Raw genomic sequence first — 22,811 nt, 5'->3', positions numbered from 1 at the left:
TCTTGATGTCTCCTCGCAGAAAGAATTCAGTGAGAGACAAAGTGATAGGCAAGACGTGCTTGGGACTTGTACCAAGCCAAAACCTTGCTTGGGACTTGTACCCATGTGGCTGGGACTCAAACCCCAACAAAACTCATAGTACCTGGTTTCAGGACCTAATGAAGCTCAGGTTCTTGATGTCTCCTCGCAGAAAGAATTCAGTGAGAGACAAAGTGATAGGCAAGACGTGGATTTATTCAGGTACAGAGAGAGACGCACACGCCACAGATGGAGTGTGGGTCATCGCAGAGGGTGAATGCAGTCATGAAACTTGGAGTGGTTAGTTTTTATAGGCTGGATAATTTCATATGCTAATGAGTGGGAGGGTTATTCCAACTATTTTGGGGAAGGAGTGGAGATTTCCAGAATTTGGGCCACTGCCCACTCCTTGGTCATCTAACAGGGCTCTCATGGCGCCTCTGGGTGTGTCTTTTCACTTGTTGATTGAGGATTAAGGTCTAGTCTTGTCCGCCATCTTGGTCCCATGTGATTCTAATCAGTTTACATTGCGTCCTTGGGCTATGTCATTCTTTCAAAAGTTGTGCCCTGCCTCTTTCCCTCCTGTTACACAAGGGAGAGGTTATAAATGACATCAAATGCCGCACAAAAACTAACAGGGTAAAAAGTGAAAAAAGAGCATTTGATCTGGCAACTAACCAGAATTTTCTGTTCACAAAGGATATGAGTCTTTTTTTTTTTTTTGACAAGTGAAAGAAAATTTCTTTTTCTGGAATAGTCACAGTTTTATAGGACTCACTCTAAAAAAACCCTCATGTGGTCTTATTCATGGTTTATGCTTTCATCAACAGCTTAAGGAAAACTAGTAATTTTTAGACGATAGCATATTTTCGTAAGACTTCAGTCTCAAACGTCATTTGAGTACGCACTTTTCCCATGGAATATACAAAAATGCATTTTGGAATGTTAAGTAACCCCTTTAAGATACTTAATGAAATCGTAGAAGGCAGCTTCAAATTGTTTCGCTTTTGCCACCTCAGAAATTGACTGCGCCTGTGACGCTGACTTGAGACCAGCAGACGTGGACTGGGATGTGGATTCTGAATGGTTGGGCAGGACACTCAAGGCTTCTCCTGGAGCTCAGCCAGAATAAGCCTGAGCAAGGCCTCTGATTGATCTGGCTTGAGTCTCGTGCCAGTCATTGGACCAATCACTCTAGCTAGAGAATGCAGATGCTCTGATCATCCCAGACTCACACTGAGCCACATGACTGTGTATTTCCCAGAAGGAGGGGAAGAGCCAGTGCTGAATGGGCAAAAGGGGAAAAAAAATGAGGCCCTAGAGACATTTCAGAGATACCACATCATACCCTGTTGCTTGACAATATGCTTACATTACAGCAGTACTCATCCCACTCCAAAGTACCCCAAGCCTCTCATAATCTAAATGTACCATTGATTTCCCAGTTATGTTTTTGTTCATAAAAACACTCAAAATTCCCTGAGGTTTCCTCATAGTTGTTTCCTTTCTTTTTCATTTGTTCAGTCTCAACACCGTTTAACGTCGGGGGTCTAGATTGTATCTGGTTCACTCAATACCTCATCCAGCCCCTTTTCAGGATTCCTTACTCCACTGCAGAGTCTGGCAAGCAAAAACTTCATCTCCCAGAGGCCCTTGCTCCAGGTTCTGAATGTCCATCAGGCTCGGCCAAACAGGGGCACTGGTAGGAGACTTGAATCTGGAACTGAGTTAAGTGGGGAGAGAGGCAAAGCTTGAGTTATTCGTTTGGCTGGGACAGTTGTAGCATCCCCGACATAGTTCAGGAGCCAGCAGCTATAGTAATTGCTGCCCAGAATAGCAGATAGCTGGGTCATGGCAAGGGAAGCAGCTTTGTTGGTGGCCAAGTTCTACATGCTGGCTTTGGGATTTGTTCTGGAAGCTCCTTCCAGTGTGTGTGTTTTAAGCCTTCCCAGTGATTATGTAATAGCCTGTAATAAATCCTTTTCTGGTTAAATAGCTTGAATAGATTCAGTTCTCTGTGACTGAACCTGACTGATACAGCATAGAGGTTAGATTTTAAAATGTCACTGGTCTTTTTGGCAATTTTATTTTTCTTTCTCATCTTTGTAATTACATGGATACAAAGCCTGAAGTGAGGTTGGCATTGTTTGTTGATTTCAATGCACTGGTCAGTTGTAAGGTGATCACCGTCCCTAACTGACCTGTGGTTAGTTAGATTCCCAGGGACACACTCCATTATTCAATATACCTATGCTGAGATCTGCCATTCACATCTCCAGATCCACTGGGCACCCTTCTCATTCCATTTTACACCCCGGCCCTGCCCAGCAGCAGAGGGCTCCCTTGTGCTCTGACTTTGCCAGTGAGGGGGCCTGCTTTATGCTGGCCCTCTGCCCCTCCCGGCCCCCACTACCCCTCCCCATCAGGGAGGCGTTCACTTTGTTTTTCAGAAGTCTCCTTGCTGGTTTAGTCCTCCTATCTGGGGGCCATCTTTCTCCCTAAAATTCGAACTCTTGAAACAGTTCACATGTATTAATTTTTCCCTGTACAGCCTCTTTCACAAGCTGAGGATTCAGAAACCAAACCCACAAAAAGAATGCCCTCTCTGGCCCTTTCCCAGCATTAAATGCACATATTTTGATCTCCAAACTTGAAGCTTTCCCATTCTTCATTGGTAAAGGGTAGTTTGATGGAACGCTCTAGACAGTTGTCAACAACCATAGCAGACTCCAGACACTGTTCGCCTCTTTCTTCCTCTATCTGCATTATTTTCAGTAGTTCCTCCCAGGTTCCAGAACTCAAATAGCTGGTGCTGCCAACTTTTGAGGTCTGGCCCTCAGGAGTTCACTAATCCTCCTACTTTTCCAGCTAAGGTATGGAGAATGCCCTTTGTCCTCAGGGCAGCAGTGTAAACGAAAAAAAAAAATTTTTTTTTTTTTCTCTCAGAGAAAGTTTATACTTTCCCTTGAATTTAATGTATATATCAACCAAGATCGGTTGAATCAGAATTTCTCATGGTGGAGGTAAGGAATCTTTTGCTAAGACAACTACCCTAAAATTATTCTGGTGCATTTCTTTGCTTCTCTTTACTCACTGCATCAATTAATATCTGTTGAAAGGAAGGATAAAGAAAAAAAAAGAAATTTCAGTAGTTTGGGTATTTTATTTACTAGTGCACTACAAAGGTTAAATGAGTAATATAAAATTGTACTGTATTACGATTTTTCAGTTTTCACTCTTTAGAAAGGGGACTGTTGGACGGCTAGGCTAATATAGATGCTGTAAAAGTTTAGCAAACCACCACCAGGACTGGGAAGCTCAGAGAGGGAAAACAAATCCAACACAATGCTACAGAAACAGAAGAGCCCAGTATTTTCACTAATTTAACTCGAGTTTCATTTTGACATCTTTGGTTGAGCCACCCACTCATCGCTGGACTCTTCCCCTCCTTGTGGCCCTTCCGCTGAAGCAGATTAGCAACTGAACAACCAGAATCTCTGGTGCTGGACCCAAGTGACTCAGCTCTGCAGTGCTCTGCAGCTGCCCTGGCCTTCTCAGATCTTGCCCGGACTCTTTGACTTTGGGTTATTCCTGGACCTTTAATACATTCCCTATCCTGTATAAGCTCTTTCTAACTTTGGTCACCTTCTTTATCAAATCCATTTACTGTTCAGATCATTTTATTGAGCTCTGATCTCTTTAGTGGTTAGAATCTCAGATGTCATCTTTCTTCTGAGCTTGGAATAAGTTCTTCTGATAGAAGCTGACTCATTTTCCATCAGTGAACATTTTCAGCCTGCTATTAATTTCTCATTTCTTATTTGGGAGATATTCACATTTTCAGCAAAATGAAGAATCAAATCTTTTGTTTCTGGAGTCAAGGTCCTTCCTTAGTTTCTGATCAAGTATTCCCTCATCAATCACTCCCCAGAGCTACATATCCTTCTTGCCTCAATGGGATAGGCTGTCATATCCTGTGATTACAATAACAGAAATACCTAGATGTACAGTGTACAGTAATATTAATGTGGCAAATAGGCATTTTCCTCTCCCCTCTCTCATGTGAGAGAACATGAGAACTGTTTGGTAGCATGATACTCTGGTTCTTTAGAAAATATAGTTGACATCTACTTCTGCTTCATTGACTATATTAAAGCCTTGACTGTGAGCATCACAACAAACTGGAAAATTCTTAAAGAGATGGGGATACCTGCCTCCTGAGAAACCCGTATGCAGGTCAAGAAGCGACAGAACTGGTCATGGAACAACAGACTGGTTGAAAATTGGGAAAGGAGTATGTCAAGGCTGCATATTGTTACCCTGCTTATTTAATTTAAATGCAGAGTACATTGTGCAAAAATGTCGGGCTCTATGAAGCACAAGTTGGAATCAAGATTGATCAGAGAAATCTCAATAATCTCAGATATGCAAATGATACCACCCTTATGACAGAAAGTGAAGAGGAACCAAAGAGCCTTTTGATGTAAGTGAAAGAAGAGAATGAAGAAGTAAGCTTAAAACTCAACATTCAAAAAACTAAGATATGGCATCCACTCCCATCACGTCAAGGAAATTAGCTGAAGCTCCAATACTTTGGCCACCTGATGGGAAGAACTGACTCATTGGAAAAGACCCTGATGCTGGGAAAGATTGAAGGCAGGAAGAGAAGGGGACAACAGAGGATGAGATGCTTGGATGGCATCACCGACTCAATGGGCATGAGTTTGAACAAGCTCAGGGAGATGGTGATGGACAGGGAAGACTGGGTAGCTGCAGTCTATGGGGTTGCAGAGTCGGACATGCCTGAACAACAACCTATGTTTTCAAACCAATATTTTTATTATTTCTTTCAGAATACGCAAAGAACATGCTCACTCCTGGGTAACTCATTTGTTTTTCTCAGCTTTTTGTTGTTTTCCAGTCACTAAGTCTTGTCCAACTCTTTGGTGAACATGAATTTGTTCCTGTTTTGTGAATGAGTTCATTTTTTAAAGATTCCACATATAAAAGATATCATATGATAATTGTCTTTCTGACTTACTTCACTTAGTATGATATAATCTCCAGATCCATCCATGTTGCTGCAAATGGCATTATTTCATTCTTTTTAATGGCTGAGTAATATTCCACTGTAAAAAGGTACCACATCTTCTTTATCCATTTATCTGTCAATGGACATTTAGGTTCCTTCCACGTCTTGGCTATTGTAAACAGTGGTGCTATGAACATAGGGTACATATATCCTTTCGAACCATGGCTTACTCCAGATATAGGCCAAGGAGTGGGATTGCTGGGTCCCATGGTAGCTCCACTCTTAGTTTCTTAAGGATCCTCCATAATGTTCTCCATAGTGCCTGTATCAACTTACATTCCCACCAACAGGGTAGGAGAATTCTGTTTTCTCCACATCCTCTCCAGCATTTATTGTTTATAGACTTTGATGATGCCCATTCTGACTGGTGTGAGGTGGTACCTCATTGTAGTTTTGACCTGCATTTCTCTAATAGTGATGTTGAGCATCTTTTCATGTGCCTATTGGCCATCCATCTGTATGTCTTCCTTGGAGAAATGTTTCTTTGGGTGTTCTGCCCATTTCTTTTTGACTGGATTGTTTATTTATTTATTTATTTTGATATTGAGCTGCATGAGGTGTTTGTAAATTTTGGAGATTAAGCCCTTGTCAGTCGCTTAGTTGCTTTGTTTGCAAATAGTTTCTCCCATTCTGTAAGTTGTCTTTTGGTTTGGTTTATGGTTTCCTTTGCTGTGCAAAAGCTTTTGACTTTAATTAGGTCCCATTTTGTATATTTTTGTTTTCATTTCTGTTACTCTAGGATGTGTACCCAAAAAGATGTTGCTGCAATTTATATCAAAGAGTGTTCTGCCTATGTTTTTCTCCAGGAGTTTTATAGTATCTGGTCTTACATTTAGATCTTCAATCCATTTTGAGTTTATTTTTGTGTATGGCATTAAAGAATGTTCTAGCTTCATTTTTTTAAACATGTATCTGCCCAGTTTTCCCAGCACCATTTATTGAAGTCATTGTCTTTTCTCTGTTGTATATTCTTGCCTCCTTTGTTATAGATTAGTTGACTGTAGATGTAGGAGTTGACCATAGGTGCATTAATTGATTGTAGATTATTTCTGGGCTTTTAATCCTGTTCCATTTGGTATATATTTCTATTTTTTTGTGCCAGTATCACATTGTTTTGATGACTATAGATTTGTATAGTTGAAAGTTAGGGAGCCTCATTCTTCCAGCTCTGTTTTTTCTTAAAATTACTTTGGATATTCAGGGTCTTTTTTGTCTCCCTACAAATTTTACAATTTCTTTAATTCTAGTTCTGTGAAAAATGTCATTGATAATTTGATAGAGATTGCATTGAATCTGTAGATTGCCTTGGGTAGTATATTCATTTTTTAAAATATTGATTCTTCCAACATAAGAACATGGCATATCCTATCTGTGTCATTTTTTATTTCTTTCACCAGCAAGTTATACTTTTCAGATTACAGGCCTTTTGCTTCCTTAGGTAGCTTTATTCCTAGGTATTTTATTCTTTTTGATGCAATAGTAAATGGGATTTTCCCCTTAATTTATCTTTCTGATCTTCTGTTGTTAGTTTATAGAAACACAACAATTTCTGTATATTAATTTTGTATCCTGTAACTTTACCAAATGCATTGCTGAGCTCTAGTAGTTTTCTGGTAGCATCTTCAGGATCTTCTATGCATAGCATTGATGGCTTATGGTGTCGGAATCGTGATCTCCAAAGAAGATGTAACTTCAGGACCAGGGACCAGGCTTGATCACTCAAGAGGTTTTGTATAGCAGAGTTTTAGTAAAGTGAAAAGAGACTGAGAAAACTTCTGATGTAGACATCAGAAGGGGGATGGAGAGTGCCCCCCTCTCTAGTCTAAGCAAGGGAGTCATATAATTTTTTAATTAGTTATTGCAATAAATCGAAAGAATATCTCAAGGTTGTAAAGATCTTACTAGACCCACTCCCATAATTTACATTTTAAGATAACAGGATTAGCCAGAAGGTTTTCAGGAAGGAGAAACTGTCCTCAAGCAGGATACATGTTGTTATATAATCTTTTAGTAGAGAGTTTAAACTGAGTTGTTTGTTGTATAATCATCAGTTCTAGGCTTAGGGAAAAAAAAAAAAAACATTTTATGTGACTAAGACTAACGAACACAGAAAAGAGAAAAAAAGAGATATTTGTCCTTTCCTCCTCCTTGAGAATTCTAGACCCCTATCTCCCCTTTGAGAGCCCCAGACCCCTTCCTCCTCCTTGGGGACCCGGGACTTCATATCAACCTGCCTAGGAACTGACTCTCTCAGTATCATGCCATCTGCAGACAGTGACAGCTTTACTTCTTTTCCAACTTAAATTCCTTTTATTTCTTTTTCTTCTCTGATTGCCATGGCTAGGACTTTGAAAGATATGCTGAATAAAAGAGGTGAGGTTGAACATCTGTGTTTTATTCTTGATCTTAGAGAAAATGATTTCAGCTTTTTGCTGTTGAGTATGATGTTAGCTATAGGTTTGTCATACATGGCCTTTATTATGTTGAGGTAGATTCTTCTGTGACCACTTTATGGAGAGCTTTGATCATAAGTGGGTGTACAATTTTGTCAAAAGCTTTTTCTGCATCTGTTGAGATGATCATATGGTTTCTATTCTTCAGTTTGTTGATGTGGTGTATCACATTGATTGGTTTGTGGATACTGAAAAATCCTTGCATTCCTGGGATAAGTCCTACTTGATCATGGTGTGTGATCCTTAATGTATTTCTGGTTTCAGATTGCTTGTATTTTGTGGAGGATTTTTACATATATTTTCATCAGTAATATTGGCCTGTAACTTTCTTTTTCTGTGGTATCTTTGTTTGGTTTTGGTATATCAGGGTGATGGTGGTCTCATAAAGTGAGCTGGGAAATTTTCCTTCCTCTGCAATTTTTGGGAATAGTTTCAGAAGGATAGGTATTAGCTCTTCTCCAAATGTTTGATAGAATTCGCCTGTGAAGCTGCTAGGTCCCAGGCTTTTGTTTTGTGGAGTTTTAAAATCACAGTTTTGATTTCAGTACCTGTGATTGGTCTGTTTATACTTTCTAGTTCTTCTGCTTCATGCTTGGGAGAGTCTACCTTTTTAAGAATTTGTCCATTTCTTCTAGGCTGTCTATTTTATTGACATATAGTTGCTTGTAGTAGTCTCGTATGATCCTGTACATTTTTGTGGTGTCCACTATAAATTCTCCTTTTCCACTTCAAAATTTTATTGATTTAAGTCCTCTCCCCCCCTTTTTTCCCCTTGATGAGTCTGCTTAAACATTTACCAATTTTGCATGTCTTTTTAAAGAATCAGCTTTTAATTGTATTGATCTTTTCTGTGGTTTTCTTTATCATCATTTCATTTATTTCTGCTCGGATCTTTATTTCTTTCCTTCCACTGGCTTTGGCTTTTGTTTGCTCTTCTTTCTCCAACTGCTTTATGTATAAGGATAGGTTGTTTATTTGAGAGATTTCTAGCTTTCTGAGTTAAGGTTGTATCGCTATAAACTTCCTTCTTCAGACTGCTTTTGCTGCATTCCATAATTTTGGGTCGTCATGCTTATGCTTTCATTTTCATTTGTTTCTAGGTTCTTTTTGCTTTCTTCAGTGATCCATTGGCTTTTTAAGTAAAATATTGTTTAACCTCCACATGTTTGTGTTTTTTAGTTTTTTTCTTGTAGTGATTTTTAATCTCTTAGTATTGTGGTTGGAAACGGTTTTTGATATGATTTCACTTTTTAAAAAATTACTGAGGCTCAGTATGTCGTCCAGAATGTGATCAGTCCTGGAGAATGCTCCACGTGCCCTTGAGAAGAACCTGTTGTTGTTCAGTCACTCAGTCCTGTCTGACTCTTTGTGACCCCATGGACTGTGGCACAGCAGGCTTCCCTGTCCTCCACCATTTTGGAAGCTTGCTCAAACTCATGTCCATTGAGTCAGTGATGCCATCCAACCATCTCATCCTCTGTCGTCCTCTTCTCCTCCTGCCTTCACTCTTTCCCAGCATCAGGGTCTTTTCTGATGAGTCAGCTCTTCGAGTTAGGTGGGCAAAGTTATTGGAACTTTAGCATCAGTACTTCTAATGAATTTTCAGGGTTGATTTCCTTTAGGATAGACTGGTTTGATCTCCTTGCAGTCCAAGGGACTATCAAGACTCTTCTCCAACACCACAGTTTAAAAGCATCAGTTCTTCAATGCTCAGCCTTCTTTATGGTTCAACTCTCACATCCATACATGACCACTGGAAAAACAATAGCTTTGACTATACAGACTTTTGTTGGCAAAGTAATGTCTCTGCTTCTTAATATGCTGTCTAGGTTTGTCATAGCTTTTCTTCCAAGGAGAAAGTGTCTTTTAATTACATGGCTGAGAAGCACATGTATTCTTTTTCTTTTGGATGAAATGTTCAGTTGTTGTGGCAGAAAGAGCCATAAACAAGATCAAACCTGAATATCAGGTTTCCTGAACCACTATTTGTTTAATGTTCAAGTTAACAATATCTGGTAAACAAACTCCAGCATCTCAAATAACTTAACAAAGCAGGTACAGGTCTGGGATTTTAATAAACTGACATGATTCGTTTAGACATACTTGCAGGATTGCTTTGAAACAACAAACCTTACTGATTGTGATATTTTACATTTTTAATAGAATTCAGGGATTTCTCTTGAGTGTCATAGAAAATTTTTATGTAACTAAGTAATGACTTTCTAGTAGATAAATGGGCAACAAACATAAACATATAATTCTCAAAATAGGAAATAAAAAGTAAAACATCTAATCAACATATATTCAGTGTAATGTTGAACCTCACAGTAATGAAAGAAGTGCAAAGCTTAAAAACGTGTGTTAATGATGACTTACTTCCTAGTTGAAATGAACAGAGGGAAAACATGCAGGAATACAGATTGTCGGCTGGAGAGGGGTGAGGTCGGCCTGTCCTTTACTGAAGAGGGACAGAAGAGGGTGAGGTCTCTGGGTTCCGTCAAGCTGCAGGAACTAGGGGCACACTCAGATTACTCTAGGTGGCAGAAGTTTGTCAAATAGATGTCTAGGGTGGGGAGAATGGGAAACAAGTCATCAGTCCTCAAGTCACCCAAAAAGTTCTCCACGAGTCCTAGCAGTCTGACTGCAATTTTGATCACTTATTGAGAATTCTTGTTGTTCACTCTTAATAGAATCCACCTATACAGGTACACTCTGAGGATTCAGTGAGATAGAGTACATGTAAATACTTTCAAATCACAATGTTTTAGAGGGATTTATTAGTTGTTGTGGGGTCACTGGCCTTCTTTGAAGCAGTGTTTCTTTTAACTTGACATCTATATTTTCTTCCTTTTTTTTTTTTTGATTTTCAGTACAATGGTATAGATTTTGTTGAGTAGGCCTGGCTTGTGATTTGGCCTGTAGGGGAGAAAACTATCATTCTCTTTGTTAATATCAAGATATCAGGAATATCAAGAATGAGGGACATTGCTCTTGTTTGTTTGTTTTATTCTTTTTTAAGGTGGTGTTTATAAAATTAAGTTCTGGGGTCATAGGAGCCTATGGAGGTACCTAAGCATTCACAGTGTGAGTGAGGGGGTAGATGTGGGAATGGAGTTGAGAGCCAGTTGGCAAGGACTGAACGGGCGGGTTTGTTCCTCTTCATCAGAACAGCTCTGTCAGTTTTTGACATCATGATTATGGGTAAGGTTTCACATTGAAAAGGAAAGTGGTGACAGGTTCAAATGGTAGCAACTCTGGCAGCAAAAGAGAAGAAATGAACCCAATGCTGACATTAATTGCAAAAGCTAATGAAGACAGAGAGGCCTGGCGTGCTGCAGTCCATGGGGTCACAAAGAGTTGGACACAACTGAGAGACTGAACTGAATTGAACTGAATGAAGACAGAACTGATGCAATTAATCAGAGCAAAACTGAACACTGCTTGATCAACATCTGGAATCCAAGCTGGCAAAAGAGAACTGATCAACAATAAGCCACTGCAAGGAGATCCAACCAGTCCATCCAAAAGGAAATCAGTCCTGAATGTTCATTGGAAGGACTGATGCTGAAATGCCAATACACTGGCCACCTGATGTGAAGAGCTGACTCACTGGAAAAGACCCTGATGCTGGGAAAGATTGAGGGCAGGAGGAGAAGAGGACGACAGAGGATGAGATGGTTGGGTGGCATCACCGACTAAATGGACATGAGTTTGAGTAAACTCTGGGAGTTGATGGTGGACAGGGAGGCCTGGCGTGCTGCAGTCCATGGGGTCCCAAAGAGTCGGACACAACTGAGTAACTGAACTGAACTGAAGCCATGGTTGTATGTGTTGCAGTGGCTAAAGCCTGAGACAGACTTCCTCCTCCTCCCAGGCTCCGTCTGAGACTAAGGACGCTGAATTTTTGAAAGGTAAGACTCCGCTGACCCTGTTACACTGTGTAGAGGACAATATTAGTGTTTTCCAACCTCGCCCTGTATTTGCAGAAGACCATGTAGCTAGTTCTGGTCAATGAAATGTGAGTGGAAGGGATATATATTAGTCAGCAATGAGGTGGGGAAAAGCTGATGCCTAATTCTTTGGACTTACTCTTCCTTGCCACGGTGATCAAGAAGGCCAAAAGCTTCCGATGAATGTACCAACAGGATGATGGTCCTCCAGCTGGCTGTGCAGGGCAGAGGACCCTGCCTACAGATGGTGCACCATGAGCGAGGAGTACAGCTTTGGATTCTTAAGCTACTGCTGTATAGAGCAGTATATACTGAATATCCACCAGGAGGTGGAGCAGCATAACCGAATATCCACCAGAGGAAATGGGGAGGCTCCAGGAAGGTTTTTCAAGGTGGGAAATTCCCAGGGGCTGCTTGGAAGACAGCCAAGCTAGAAGTGCCAAGTGAAGCGGTGGCAGGGTGAAGCGGTGGGGAGTACATAACAGCTAGCTGAGGAAGGGGTGTGAGTCAGTGGAAAAAACATGTTCTTTGGACTCAAATGGACACACCTAGGGTTCAAATTTTGGTTGTTTTTTTTTTTTTTTTTTTTTTTAGCAAGTTGCCAATCTCTCTTACTTTTCTAAATTTATAAAGCATAGTACCTACATTACATGATTGCTGAAAAGATTAAATTATACATACATACACACAAATCCATTTAGCACAATATCTAACAGTTGGTAAGTAATCAATAAACCTAGATGCCCCTTCTTTCTGGCCACTTCCCTCTAAGACCATTTCTGAGCTTGGTGGCTGCTAACTTTTGATCTCAAGGACTCTACAAATGGGAATTCTTCAAGTTTAAAGTCCTCGCTCCAAGGTCTGCATCCCACAGATCCCTGCTGGAGCTTTGAAACAGGAAGGGAATGCTGCCAAATCCTTGTCTTAATTGTTTTATTTGTAGTGTCCTTGGATTCTGAAGAGGGAATCTTAGCACTGTAACTGAGTCTAAAGTCTGGGCAAGGGAACGGCTGTGAGAAAGATGTCTGGTGGCCAGCTTTCTCCTTACTGACATTTCAGTTCCCTTCTGCCCAGTATGGGTAAAAGAATTCCCCTCTCCCTGCCTTAACTGGTCATTTAGAGCACCCTCTGGGCTTCCCAGGTGGCTCAGCTGGTAAAGAATCCGCCTGCAATGCAGGAGACCTGGGTTCGATCCCTGGCTTGGGAAGGTCCCCTGCAGAAGGGAAAGGCTACCCACTCCAATATTCTGGCCTGGAGAATTCCATGGTCCATGGGGTCGCAAAGAGTCTGTCACAACTGAGCAACTTTCACTTTCTTTCCCACCTGTTTGGTGCCTTCACTTCCTTCCATTCTGACCATCAAGAAATCTTTTCAAAGAAACTAAGCTTATTAGAAACTGAAGGGAAACACCAAGTCCCAAAATACAAATATGAAAACAAAGAAATGCAAGAGTTTACTGGACCAGTAGCTCTCATCTGAGCAAACTGGAATCATTCCCTGACACCCAGAGGCCTGGGAACCATGAGTACAATGAGATCGTGGGAAACAGGCAGAAATTACCTGATCCCAGAGTTGGTTTTATGGTTGAATTTTAGTGAAAATACTTCTCTTGGTCCCTCTCTGGTTGGGCTCGGGGACAGGGCATTAATTTTATATTACAAAATAACCTTGACTGGAGAGACTATGCAGAAGAAAAAAAATTGTATTTTTTAAAAGGAGGCATAAGATTGAGGGGGAAAAGAAGTTGAGAAATGCTCTTCGAGTAACTTAGAACCCCAGGGTTTCAAAGACAAGGCAGCAGAGAAGGAAGTGAGAAGAGAAAGCCTGTATTTACTGAGAAAAAGATCTGAGAGAGGCCAGGGCAGCATTTGGTGAGTAGGAACATTTGTGTCTTCTTGGCCTCTTACCCCATTTACTCTCAACTGTTTAAAGGTGGGCTTCTTGGGACATTTCATCCAGTCTTAATGTTCCAAGGGGAGCACAGAAATGGTCATTCGATTTGAAAAAGTAGGGGGAATTTTACTGAGTTCTTTATTTTTACGGAACTTTAGTAAGTTCTTTATTAAGATTTATTTTACTGGCTGGGTTGACTGTTCGTTCTTGCATGAGCTTTCCTCCAGTGGCAGCAAGTGGGACCTACTGTCTAGTTGCAATGCACAGACTTCCTTTGCTGCAGAGCAAGGCCGGGGCTCTGGGGCGCAATGGCTTCAGTAGCCGGGGTGCCTGGGGTCGTAGTTGCAGCTCTTGGGCCCAGAGCACAGGCTCAGTAGCTGGGGCGCACAGTCTCTGCTGCTCTGAGGCATCTGGGATCTTCTGAGATAAAGGCTTGCACACATGTCTCCTGCAATAGCAGGCAGACGCTTCACCACGGAGCCACGTGGAAGCCCAGGGAGAAACTTATAATGTGGGTGGAGCGTCTCCGCGGGGTCCGAGGGCCGCTTGTATGGGTGGGGTAGTTCTGCGCCTCTGTTTCTCTCTTCTTCCTCTTCCGCGTCTGCAGCCCAACGTCTCTGCAAAGAAACGCTGAACAAGCCAGCATTTTGCAGAGCAGTTCTGGGTTCCTGCTTCTGAGGCGAGCCCGGAGCTCTCGGCTCATTTGCGGAGGTGAGATGATGGACATGCCTTGAGTCCAACGGCGCTGTGAGCTGGTTCAGGCGGGGCAGGGGCGGGGGGGAAAGGGGAGCTCGGCTCCACCCAAGTGCCCTCAAAGAGTGCCAGCCCTCTCCTTATGTCCCCAAACCTCCGCTGCCCCAAAGGCTAATCTATGGGGGACCCCCCCCCCCCGATCTCCAGAGAAATGCAGGGAAAATAATTTGCATCCCTAAAGGGGTGCTTCTGCCCGCTGGTTCCCTCTGCCCCGTACGCCTTATTGTTTTGCGAGTCCCTGTCTTGGGATGGCATCACCGACTCTATGCACATGAGTTTGGGTAAACTCCCGGAATTGGTGATGCACAGGAAGGCCTAGCTTGCTGCGGTCCCTGGGGTGGCAAAGAGTCGGACACGACCGAGCGACTGAACGGAACTGTCCTGGGAACATGGGGGTCTGCTCGTCCTGCCGGGTTTCCCCTGCCCCAGCTAGCCACCCCCTCGACAGGGGCTCCCCTGCGCCTGCAGGGCTCGGCCCAGCGCCCCGCGCGCCTGTGCTTGCCACTCCGGCTTCACTTTCGCTTTCACTTTTGGTCCCGGTCCCGGGGCGGCCAGGGTAGGCGACAGCGGCGTGGTCCCCGAGCCCCAGGTACTGAGTGAGAGAGACCCCAGTACGTCCCGCTGTGGGGGGAGGCTGAGTGTTTGGGGGAAGAGCGAGGCCAGGGCATCCTTTCCGTGCCGAGAGGTGTGGCGGTCCAGGGACCTGGGGAGGAAGGGAATCAGCGCGGGGGGGGGTGGGGGGGGGTGGGGGGGGGTGCGGCAGCGAAGTGGGGCCCGGGGGGTGCGGGGTGGGTCGCGAGGCTGGGGATCGTGTCCGCGGGGAGGGTGGTGGGGTTGGCTCAGGTTCAACAGTGGCCTTGCCTCTTTCTGCACTGGGGGCTGGCCAGGGGCGCAGAGCTCCCCTAAGCCCCGCCAGTTCCCGGCAGGCAGGCAGGAACCGTCCTCTGCGCTTCTCCTTGAAGCTGGGTTCCTGCCAGCCTCGCCTTCTGGACTCCAGAGGAGGGCCAAGTGAGGTGGTGGGTGGATGGCGGGGGAGAAGCGTTGGGGTTTGGCCAAAGAGAGCACCTGGCCGATAGTAGTTGGAAAAACGAACCTGAGTTCGGCGAGTTGCAGGCGCAGGGATGTCGGCGCAAGGACAGTTAAGCGTGGAGAAGGCAATGGCACCCCACTCTAGTACTCTTACCTGGAAAATCCCATGGACGGAGGAGCCTGGTAGGCTGCAGTCCATGAGGTCGCTAAGAGTTGGACACAACTGAGGGACTTCACTTTCACTTTTCACTTTCATGCATTGGAGAAGGAAATGGCAACCCACTCCAGTGTTCTTGCCTGGAGAATCCCAGGGACAGAGGAGCCTGGTAGGAGGCCATCTGTGGGGTTACACAGAGTCTGAAATGACTGAAGCAACTTACCAGCAGCAGATCAATTCAAGTCTGTCCCTTCTTCTGCACTTCTTGCCAATAGTTGTCTGTCCTCCCTTCGCTGTGGCTCAGCCTGGAGTTTACTGAGTTTAAAGGCCCTCCTGTTGGAGCAAGTTAAAATTCCCTCTTGGTGTCTTACTAGCCTGGTGGGCCTGCAAGTTAATTTTGGGAGGAAGGAGAAAATGCAGACACTTCCTTACCTTTTTCTTGGAGGTTCTTTGTGAGGCCAGGTTCAGAAAGAAGTGCTCTGGTTTCTACTAAATCCCTGAAGTGTTTGCTCACAATCAGGATGGAGTCAACGACTTAAAAAAAAAAAAAACAAAACTGAAAAATTGGCCAGCTTGTCTCTTTTTGCATGGAGTTGTAGTGGTACTGATAGGCAGCACATTTTCAGGTGGGCCTAAATAGAAAAGTTCTAATATGTTAAAAAACTGAATCAACATTTTAGAAGTATTTACTACCAGTAACTAGCTGTCATCAGTGCTTGTTAATTTCATTGCTCAGAGCCTTTGGAAGAAGGCCTGTTTGTTACCTCTTGATGATGGATTTGACATTCCATGGTGTCCCAAAAAGGGAAGGAGGAGACAGTCCAGGACCAGTTGCCCTGACTTCCTGTGTGAGTGGGAGAAGTCAGAATCACCAAAGGCAGTTAGTATCTTGAAATCTTTCTGTCTGTGAAATAAAGTTAGGAACTCTGTTACTGCGGCACTTTAATCCACACCATTGATTGTCAAAGAACATTTAGTAAGATCAGATGTCGAAGGAAGATACTTCTTAAAACCTTAAAGGAGTACAGTCAAGAACAGGAAATTCCTTTAAAGCCCTTATGTCTCAGTCTGTGTATATTTAACTGCCTTCTTGATATTTCCCCTTGGACATCTCATAGACATCACAAATAAACATATTAAAAAATAAAGTCTTGGTTCCCTCTCCTCCCTTTAAAAATTTTTCCACCTCCGGCCTTCTCCATTTCAATAAAGAAAACCTACCACCATCCAGATGTTCATTCTAGAAACCTGGCAGCCATTCTGATACATCCCGTCCCTCAGTCCCTACTTCTCCAGTTCCAGTTCAACCGCTTAGTCGTGTCCTACTCTTTGTGACCCCATGAATCGCAGCACGCCAGGCCTCCTTGTCAATCACCAACTCCCAGAGTCTACTCAAACTCATGTACAAGTCAGTGATGCCATCCAGCCATCTCATTCTCTGTCGTCCCCTTCTCCTCCTGCCCCCAATCCCTCCCATCATCAGGGTCTTTTCCAAGGAATCAACCCTTTGCATGAGGTGGCCAAAGTATTGGAGTTTCAGCTTTAGCGTTAGTCCTTTCAATGAACACCCAGGACTGATCTCTTTTAGAATGGACTGGTTGGATCTCCTTGCAGTCCAAGGGACTCTCAAGAGTCTTCTCCAACACCACAGTCAAAAACATCAATTCTTTGGCGCTCAGCTTTCTTTATAGTCCAACTCTCACATCCATAGATGACTACTGGAAAAACCATAGCTTTGGCTAGATGAAACTTTGTTGGCAAAGTAATGCTTTTTAATATGCTAAGTTGGTCATAACTTTTCTCTCAAGGAGCAAGCATCTTTTAATTTCATGGCTGCAATCACCATCTGCAGTGATTTTGAAGCTCCCCAAAAGATACTTTTAAAAACTTTGTTTTGCCAGCTATTTCCCATGAAGTGATGGGACCACATGCCATGATCTTCGTTTTCTGAATGTTGAGCTTTAAGCCAACTTTTTCACTCTCCTCTTTCACTTTCATCAAGAGGCTTTTTAGCTCCTCTTCACTTTCTGCCATAAGGGTGGTGTCATCTGCATATTTGAGGTTATTGATGTTTCTCCCAGCAATCTTGATTCCAGCTTGTGCTTCATCCAGCCCAGTGTTTCTCATGATGTACTCTGCATATAAGTTAAATAAGCAGGGTGACAATATACAGCCTCAGTGTACTCCTTTCCCAATTTGGAATCATTGTTCCATGTCCAGTTATAACTGTTGCTTCTTGACCTGCATACAGATTTCTCAGGAAGCAAGTAAGGTGATCTGGTATTGCCATCTCTTGAAGAATTTTCCAGAGTTTGTTGTGATCTACATAGTCAAAGGCTTTGGCAGAGTCAATAAAGCAGAAGTAGATGTTTTTCTGGAACTCTCTTGTATTTCGATGATCCAACGGATGTTGGCAATTTGATCTCTGGTTCCTCTGCCTTTTCTAAAACCAGCTTGAACATCTGGAAGTTCACGGTTCATGTACTGTTGAAGCCTAGCTAGGAGAATTTTGAGCATTACCTTGCTAGCATGTGGGATGAGTGCAATTGTTTAGTAGTTTGAGCGTTCTTTGGCGTTGCCTTTCTTTGGGATTGGAATGAAAACTAACCTTTTTCAATCCTGTGGCCACTGCTAAGTTGTCCAAATTTGCTGGCATATTGAGTGCAGCACTTTCACAGCATCATCTTTTAGGATTTAAAATAGCTCAATGGGAATTCCATCACCTCTACTAGCTTTGTTCATAGAGATGCTTCCTAAGGCCCACTTGACTTCACATTCCTGGTCTTGTTTTTGCTGACTGTATTGAGCTTCCCCGTCCATTAACAGAAAATTGGATTAAAGATTTACTGAGCATGGCCCCACCCATCAGAACAAGACCCAGTTTCCCCCTCAGTCAGTCTCTCCCATCAGGAAGCTTCCATAAGCCTCTTATCCTTCTCCATCAGAGGGCAGACAGACCGAAAACCACAATCACAGAAAACAAACTGATCACATGGACCACAGCCTTGTCTAACTCAATGAAGCTATGAACCATGCTTTGTAGGGCCACCCAAGACAGATGGGTCATGGTGGAGAGGTCTGACAAAATGTGGTCCACTGGAGAAGGGAATGGAAAACCACTTCAGTATTCTTGCCTTAAGAACACCATGAACAGTATGAAAAGGCCAAAAGATAGAACACTGAAAGATGAACTCCCCAGGTCGGTAGGTGCCCATTATGTTGCTGGAGATTGGTAAAGAAATAACTCCAGAAAGAATGAAGAGACAGAGTCAAAGCAAAAACAACACCTCGCTAGGTGTGCATGTGACGTGATGGAAGTGAAGTCCGATGCTGTAAAGAGCAATATTGGATAGGAACCTGGAATGTTAGGTCCATGAATCAAGGTAAATTGGAAGTGGTCAAACAGGAGATGGCAAGAGTGAACACTGACATTTTAGTAACCAGCAAACTGAAACGGACTGGAATGGGTGAATTTAACTCAGATGAGCATTATATCTACTACTGTGGCCAGAATCCCGTAGAAGAAATGGAGTAGCCCTCATAGTCAACAGAAGAGTCTGAAATGCAGTGCTGCTGCTGCTGCTAAGTCGCTTCAGTCGTGTCTGACTCTCTGTGACCCCAGAGACGGCAGCCCACCAGGCTCCCCCCGCCCCGGGATTCTCTAGGCAAGAACACTGGAGTGGGTTGCCATTTTCTTCTCCAATGCATGAAAGTGAAAAGTGAAAGTGAAGTCGCTCAGTCTGGTCCGACTCTTAGCGACCTCATGGACTGCAGCCTACCAGGCTCCTCCATCCATGGGATTTTCCAGGCAAGAGTACTGGAGTGGGGTGCCATTGCCTTCTCCACTGAAATGCAGTACTTGGACGCAATCTCAAAAATGATAGAATGATTGCTGTTCATTTCCAAGGCAAACCATTCCATATCACAGTAATCCAAGTCTATGCCCCGACCAATAATGCTGAAGAAGCTGAAGTTGAACGCTTCTACAAAGATCTACAAGACATTCTAGAACCAACACCCCCAAAAGATGTCCTTTTCATTATAGGGGACTGGAATGTAAAAGTAGGAAGTCAAGAGATAGCTAGAGTAACAGGTGAATTTGGCCTCAGTACCAAACAAAGTAGGTCAAAGGCTAACAGAGTTTTGCCAAGAAAATGCACTGGTCATAACAAACACCCTCTTCCAACAACACAGGAGACGACTCTACACATGGACCTCACCAGATGATCAATAACGAAATCAGATTGATTATATTATTAAGGCTTACTGTTGCATTCCCACTCCCGCTTGCTACTGAGCATGTATTTCCTTCCTTCCTTCCTGTGTTTTAAGGACTCTGCTTTGTAAGCTTAGTGGGAAACAAGGCCTTTCTCCTGCTGAGCAGCAGTAAGGCCAGATGCCTGCTTTGTGTACCTGCCTGCTGGTGGTGTGGACACCTCACTTTTGCTGAAACAACAGAAAGTTGCAGGGTAGTAGAGACCTCCTCCTTTGATGACTTCACATCAACATCTACACATTGGGGTGGCTTCCTCTAAGGTCTAGTGTGGGCAGGGAGTGGTCATCTCATCACATATTGGTCTAATATAGTTCTAGTTGCCCATCTTTGCTTGTTTTATGAGCCTGGTTTCCCAAATGACCTGTCAATTCTGTGATCCATTTAAGGATCTTCAGCCAGAGCTGGTTCTTGCTTTCAATGGAGGATCCTGACTGATAGAGTTAATTTAAACTTTGAAAGCTAAATGATGCTTTTTAGTAGATGTTAATAATTGTTGTTAACCATAAACTTCTCTCTTCTTGTGACTCATTAACATAGGAAAGATAATTTTACTTTCAGGGAAAGACCTAGTATTTTTTTAAGTTTGTGTCTATATCTGTTAATTCTGGGTGGATGCATTCTGAAATTATGCTCTCTTGATAATATTTTAGTGATTTTTTTTTTCTTTTGTACATTTGTATCTCTAGCCATTTCAAGCAAGATGATATCTCCATCCGTCAAATGGCCACTTGCAACCAGGCCCTTGCTGCTTTCGACACTGTTGATTCTCTTAACCGTGGCAACTCCATCCTCATGTCAGAGCAGGGAACCAACATTTCCAAAAGCTAGCAACGGGGCACCGTTTCCTTGGAATAAAATGCGGCTTCCAGAGCACATCATCCCAGCTCATTACGATCTCATGATTCATGCAAATCTCACCACTCTGACTTTCGGGGGAACCACACAGATAGAAATCACAGCCAGCGAGCCCACCAGTACCATCATCCTGCACAGTCACCACCTACAAGTATCCAAGGCCACCCTGAGGAAGGGAGGTGGAGAGAGGCAAGCTGAAGAGCCACTGAGAGTCCTGGAAAACCCACCTCAGGAGCAAATTGCGCTTCTGGCTTCCGAGCCGCTGGTCGTCGGCCTCCCATACACCATTGTCATCGACTACACTGGCAATGTTTCTGAGAGTTTCCATGGATTTTATAAAAGTACCTACAGAACCAAAGAAGGAGAAGTGAGGTAATTTTTGTCTCTTTTTTTTTAAGGTTTGAGAGCTACCCACACTAAATTTATTTCAGGTGGCTTGTCCTTTAAAGCTCCCTTGATTGTTGAATTCTTTCTTTGCGTTTTGCTTTGCATGTCTTTGCATATTTAAAATGGCTTATAGGCTTTTTCTTTTTTTTTTTTAATCTCATTTTTCATTCTATTTGAACCAATTTTCTTTCCTCCAGCTCTATCACAGTAAATACCTATTTGTTTGTTTAATTAGACTTCTGGGATAGAATAAATGTTTTAAATTCTCTTGGCCTAGGTACCAGTTTCCAAGCGCTGCTTTAACAAAGTACATAAACGGTGTGACTTAAAATAGTAGAAATTTAATATCTCACTGTTCTGCAAGGAGATCCAATCAGTCCATTACGAAGGAGATCAGCCCTGGGTGTTCTTTGGAAGGAATGACGCTAAAGCTGAAGCTCCAGTACTTTGGCCACCTCATGCGAAGAGTTGACTCATTGGAAAAGACTCTGATGCTGGGAGGGATTGGGGGCAGGAGGAGAAGGGGACAACAGAGGATGAGATGGCTGGATGGTATCACGGACTCGATGGACGTGAGTCTGAGTGAACTCCGGGAGTTGGTGATGGACTGGGAGGCCTAGCATGCTGTGATTCATGAGGTCGCCAAGAGTTGGACACGACTGAGCGACTGAACTGAACTGAGCTGAACTGAACTGGAGGCTAGAAGTCCAGGATCAAGGTGTCAGGAGGCCTGTGCTCTCTAGGTCTCTGAATGGCCTCATTCTTTGCCTCTTCCTAGCTTGTGGTGCCATCAGTCTTTGACATTCTTTGAGTTGCAGCTACATCAGTGGGGTCTCTGCCTGCCTGTCACATGGCCTTTCTCCAGGTTTCCCTCTTGTTTTAAGGACACCAGTTATATTGGACTAAGGCTTGACCCGATGGCCTTATCTGTACTTGACTGCATCTGTAAAGACCCTATTTCTAAATAAAGTCTCACTGATATTAGGTAATAAGACTTCAAAATATCTTTTGGGAAGACTCAATTCAACCTGTAACAGCCTATTAGAGGAAATATTTTTTTCTCAGTTGAAACCTTTTTAGGGATCCTCTCCTGCTTGTTTTAGTTCTGTTTTTAAAAACAATATATTTTGGGAGATTTTATGCTAAATTTTAAAATCAAAATTTTTTAGATTTAGTAAGTATAAGTAGCTTATACTTACTTTTCTGATTCCATATTATTTTTTGAGGTTAAAAAAGTCAAATACTACAGACAAGAATTTTTGAAAAGATAAAATGTATCCCCATTATAACCCCTAGAGATAACTATTGCTTCTGTTTTAGGGAAACATCCTTTAGACTTTCTTCTGGATATACGTACATGTCATTTTATGTAAATAGAACTGTGTTGTATTTTATGTTTCATGAGGGAGCTTTTTTATTAAAAATATATGTTGACATGTATTTTACATGATGACTGTCACTTTACATCATTTTAACAACTTTATTAAAATACATGTTTCTGTGTTGATTTATTTAACTAATCCCCCTATGAATGGAAATTAGGTTGTTTCCAACTTTTTAGCTTCAGCAATACTTGGACAAGCATCTTTGTAAGTCATTTCTTTAGAATAAATGCCTGGAAGTATAATTGCTAAGTTAGGGGGTCAACAAACTTTTGATATGCCTTGCCATATTTCTCACTAATACTGTGTAGTGGCAATCCTTTTAAAGCCAAAATACCAACAGATTTCCCCCTTTAATTTGTTACATTGATTATTAATGAAGCTGTGCAGCTTTTGATGTGTTTATTAACTATTTGTATGTTCTTCTTTTGTGAGTTGCCTGTTTATGACCTCTGCCTGCTATTCTGCTTGGTTGGTGGGTGAATTTTTACTTGTTTTTAAGAGCTCATTATTTGTTCAGGTTATGTTAACACTTTGTTAAATACATTTTGATCAATTTTCCCTGT

The 22,811-nt window shown here is 42.6% G+C and overlaps 1 protein-coding gene and 1 long non-coding RNA gene across 4 annotated transcripts in view; one reads left to right on the top strand and one right to left on the bottom strand.

The window, feature by feature from the left end:
* Positions 1-213: 213 nt before the first annotated feature.
* On the bottom strand, positions 214-15,859 carry LOC138441528 (uncharacterized). Its single transcript, XR_011257384.1, has 3 exons — positions 15,778-15,859; positions 15,569-15,678; positions 214-1,741 (listed from the first exon to the last, which is right to left on the bottom strand). It is a non-coding gene; the product is annotated as an uncharacterized lncRNA (long non-coding RNA).
* Positions 13,937-22,811, top strand: part of ERAP1 (endoplasmic reticulum aminopeptidase 1) — a 38,879-nt gene continuing 30,004 nt past the window's right edge. For 2 of the 3 annotated variants that reach the window (XR_011257381.1, XM_069592617.1), the window contains exons 1-2: positions 14,308-14,748; positions 20,308-20,848. Coding sequence is in view for 2 of the 3 variants with exons in the window: in XM_069592617.1 (XP_069448718.1) it covers positions 20,322-20,848 (527 nt within the window). In the remaining variant the exon portion in view is untranslated. Of the gene's footprint in view, positions 14,118-14,307; positions 14,749-20,307; positions 20,849-22,811 lie in introns of those variants that run through there. The other variant, XM_069592618.1, reaches the window with a different exon arrangement.

Source organism: Ovis canadensis, chromosome 5 (assembly GCF_042477335.2).
Source record: "Ovis canadensis isolate MfBH-ARS-UI-01 breed Bighorn chromosome 5, ARS-UI_OviCan_v2, whole genome shotgun sequence".
NCBI classification, from domain to species: Eukaryota; Metazoa; Chordata; class Mammalia; order Artiodactyla; family Bovidae; genus Ovis; species Ovis canadensis.
The sequence above is the reverse complement of the archived record's forward strand: the minus strand, read 5'-3'. Positions and strand labels throughout refer to the sequence as shown.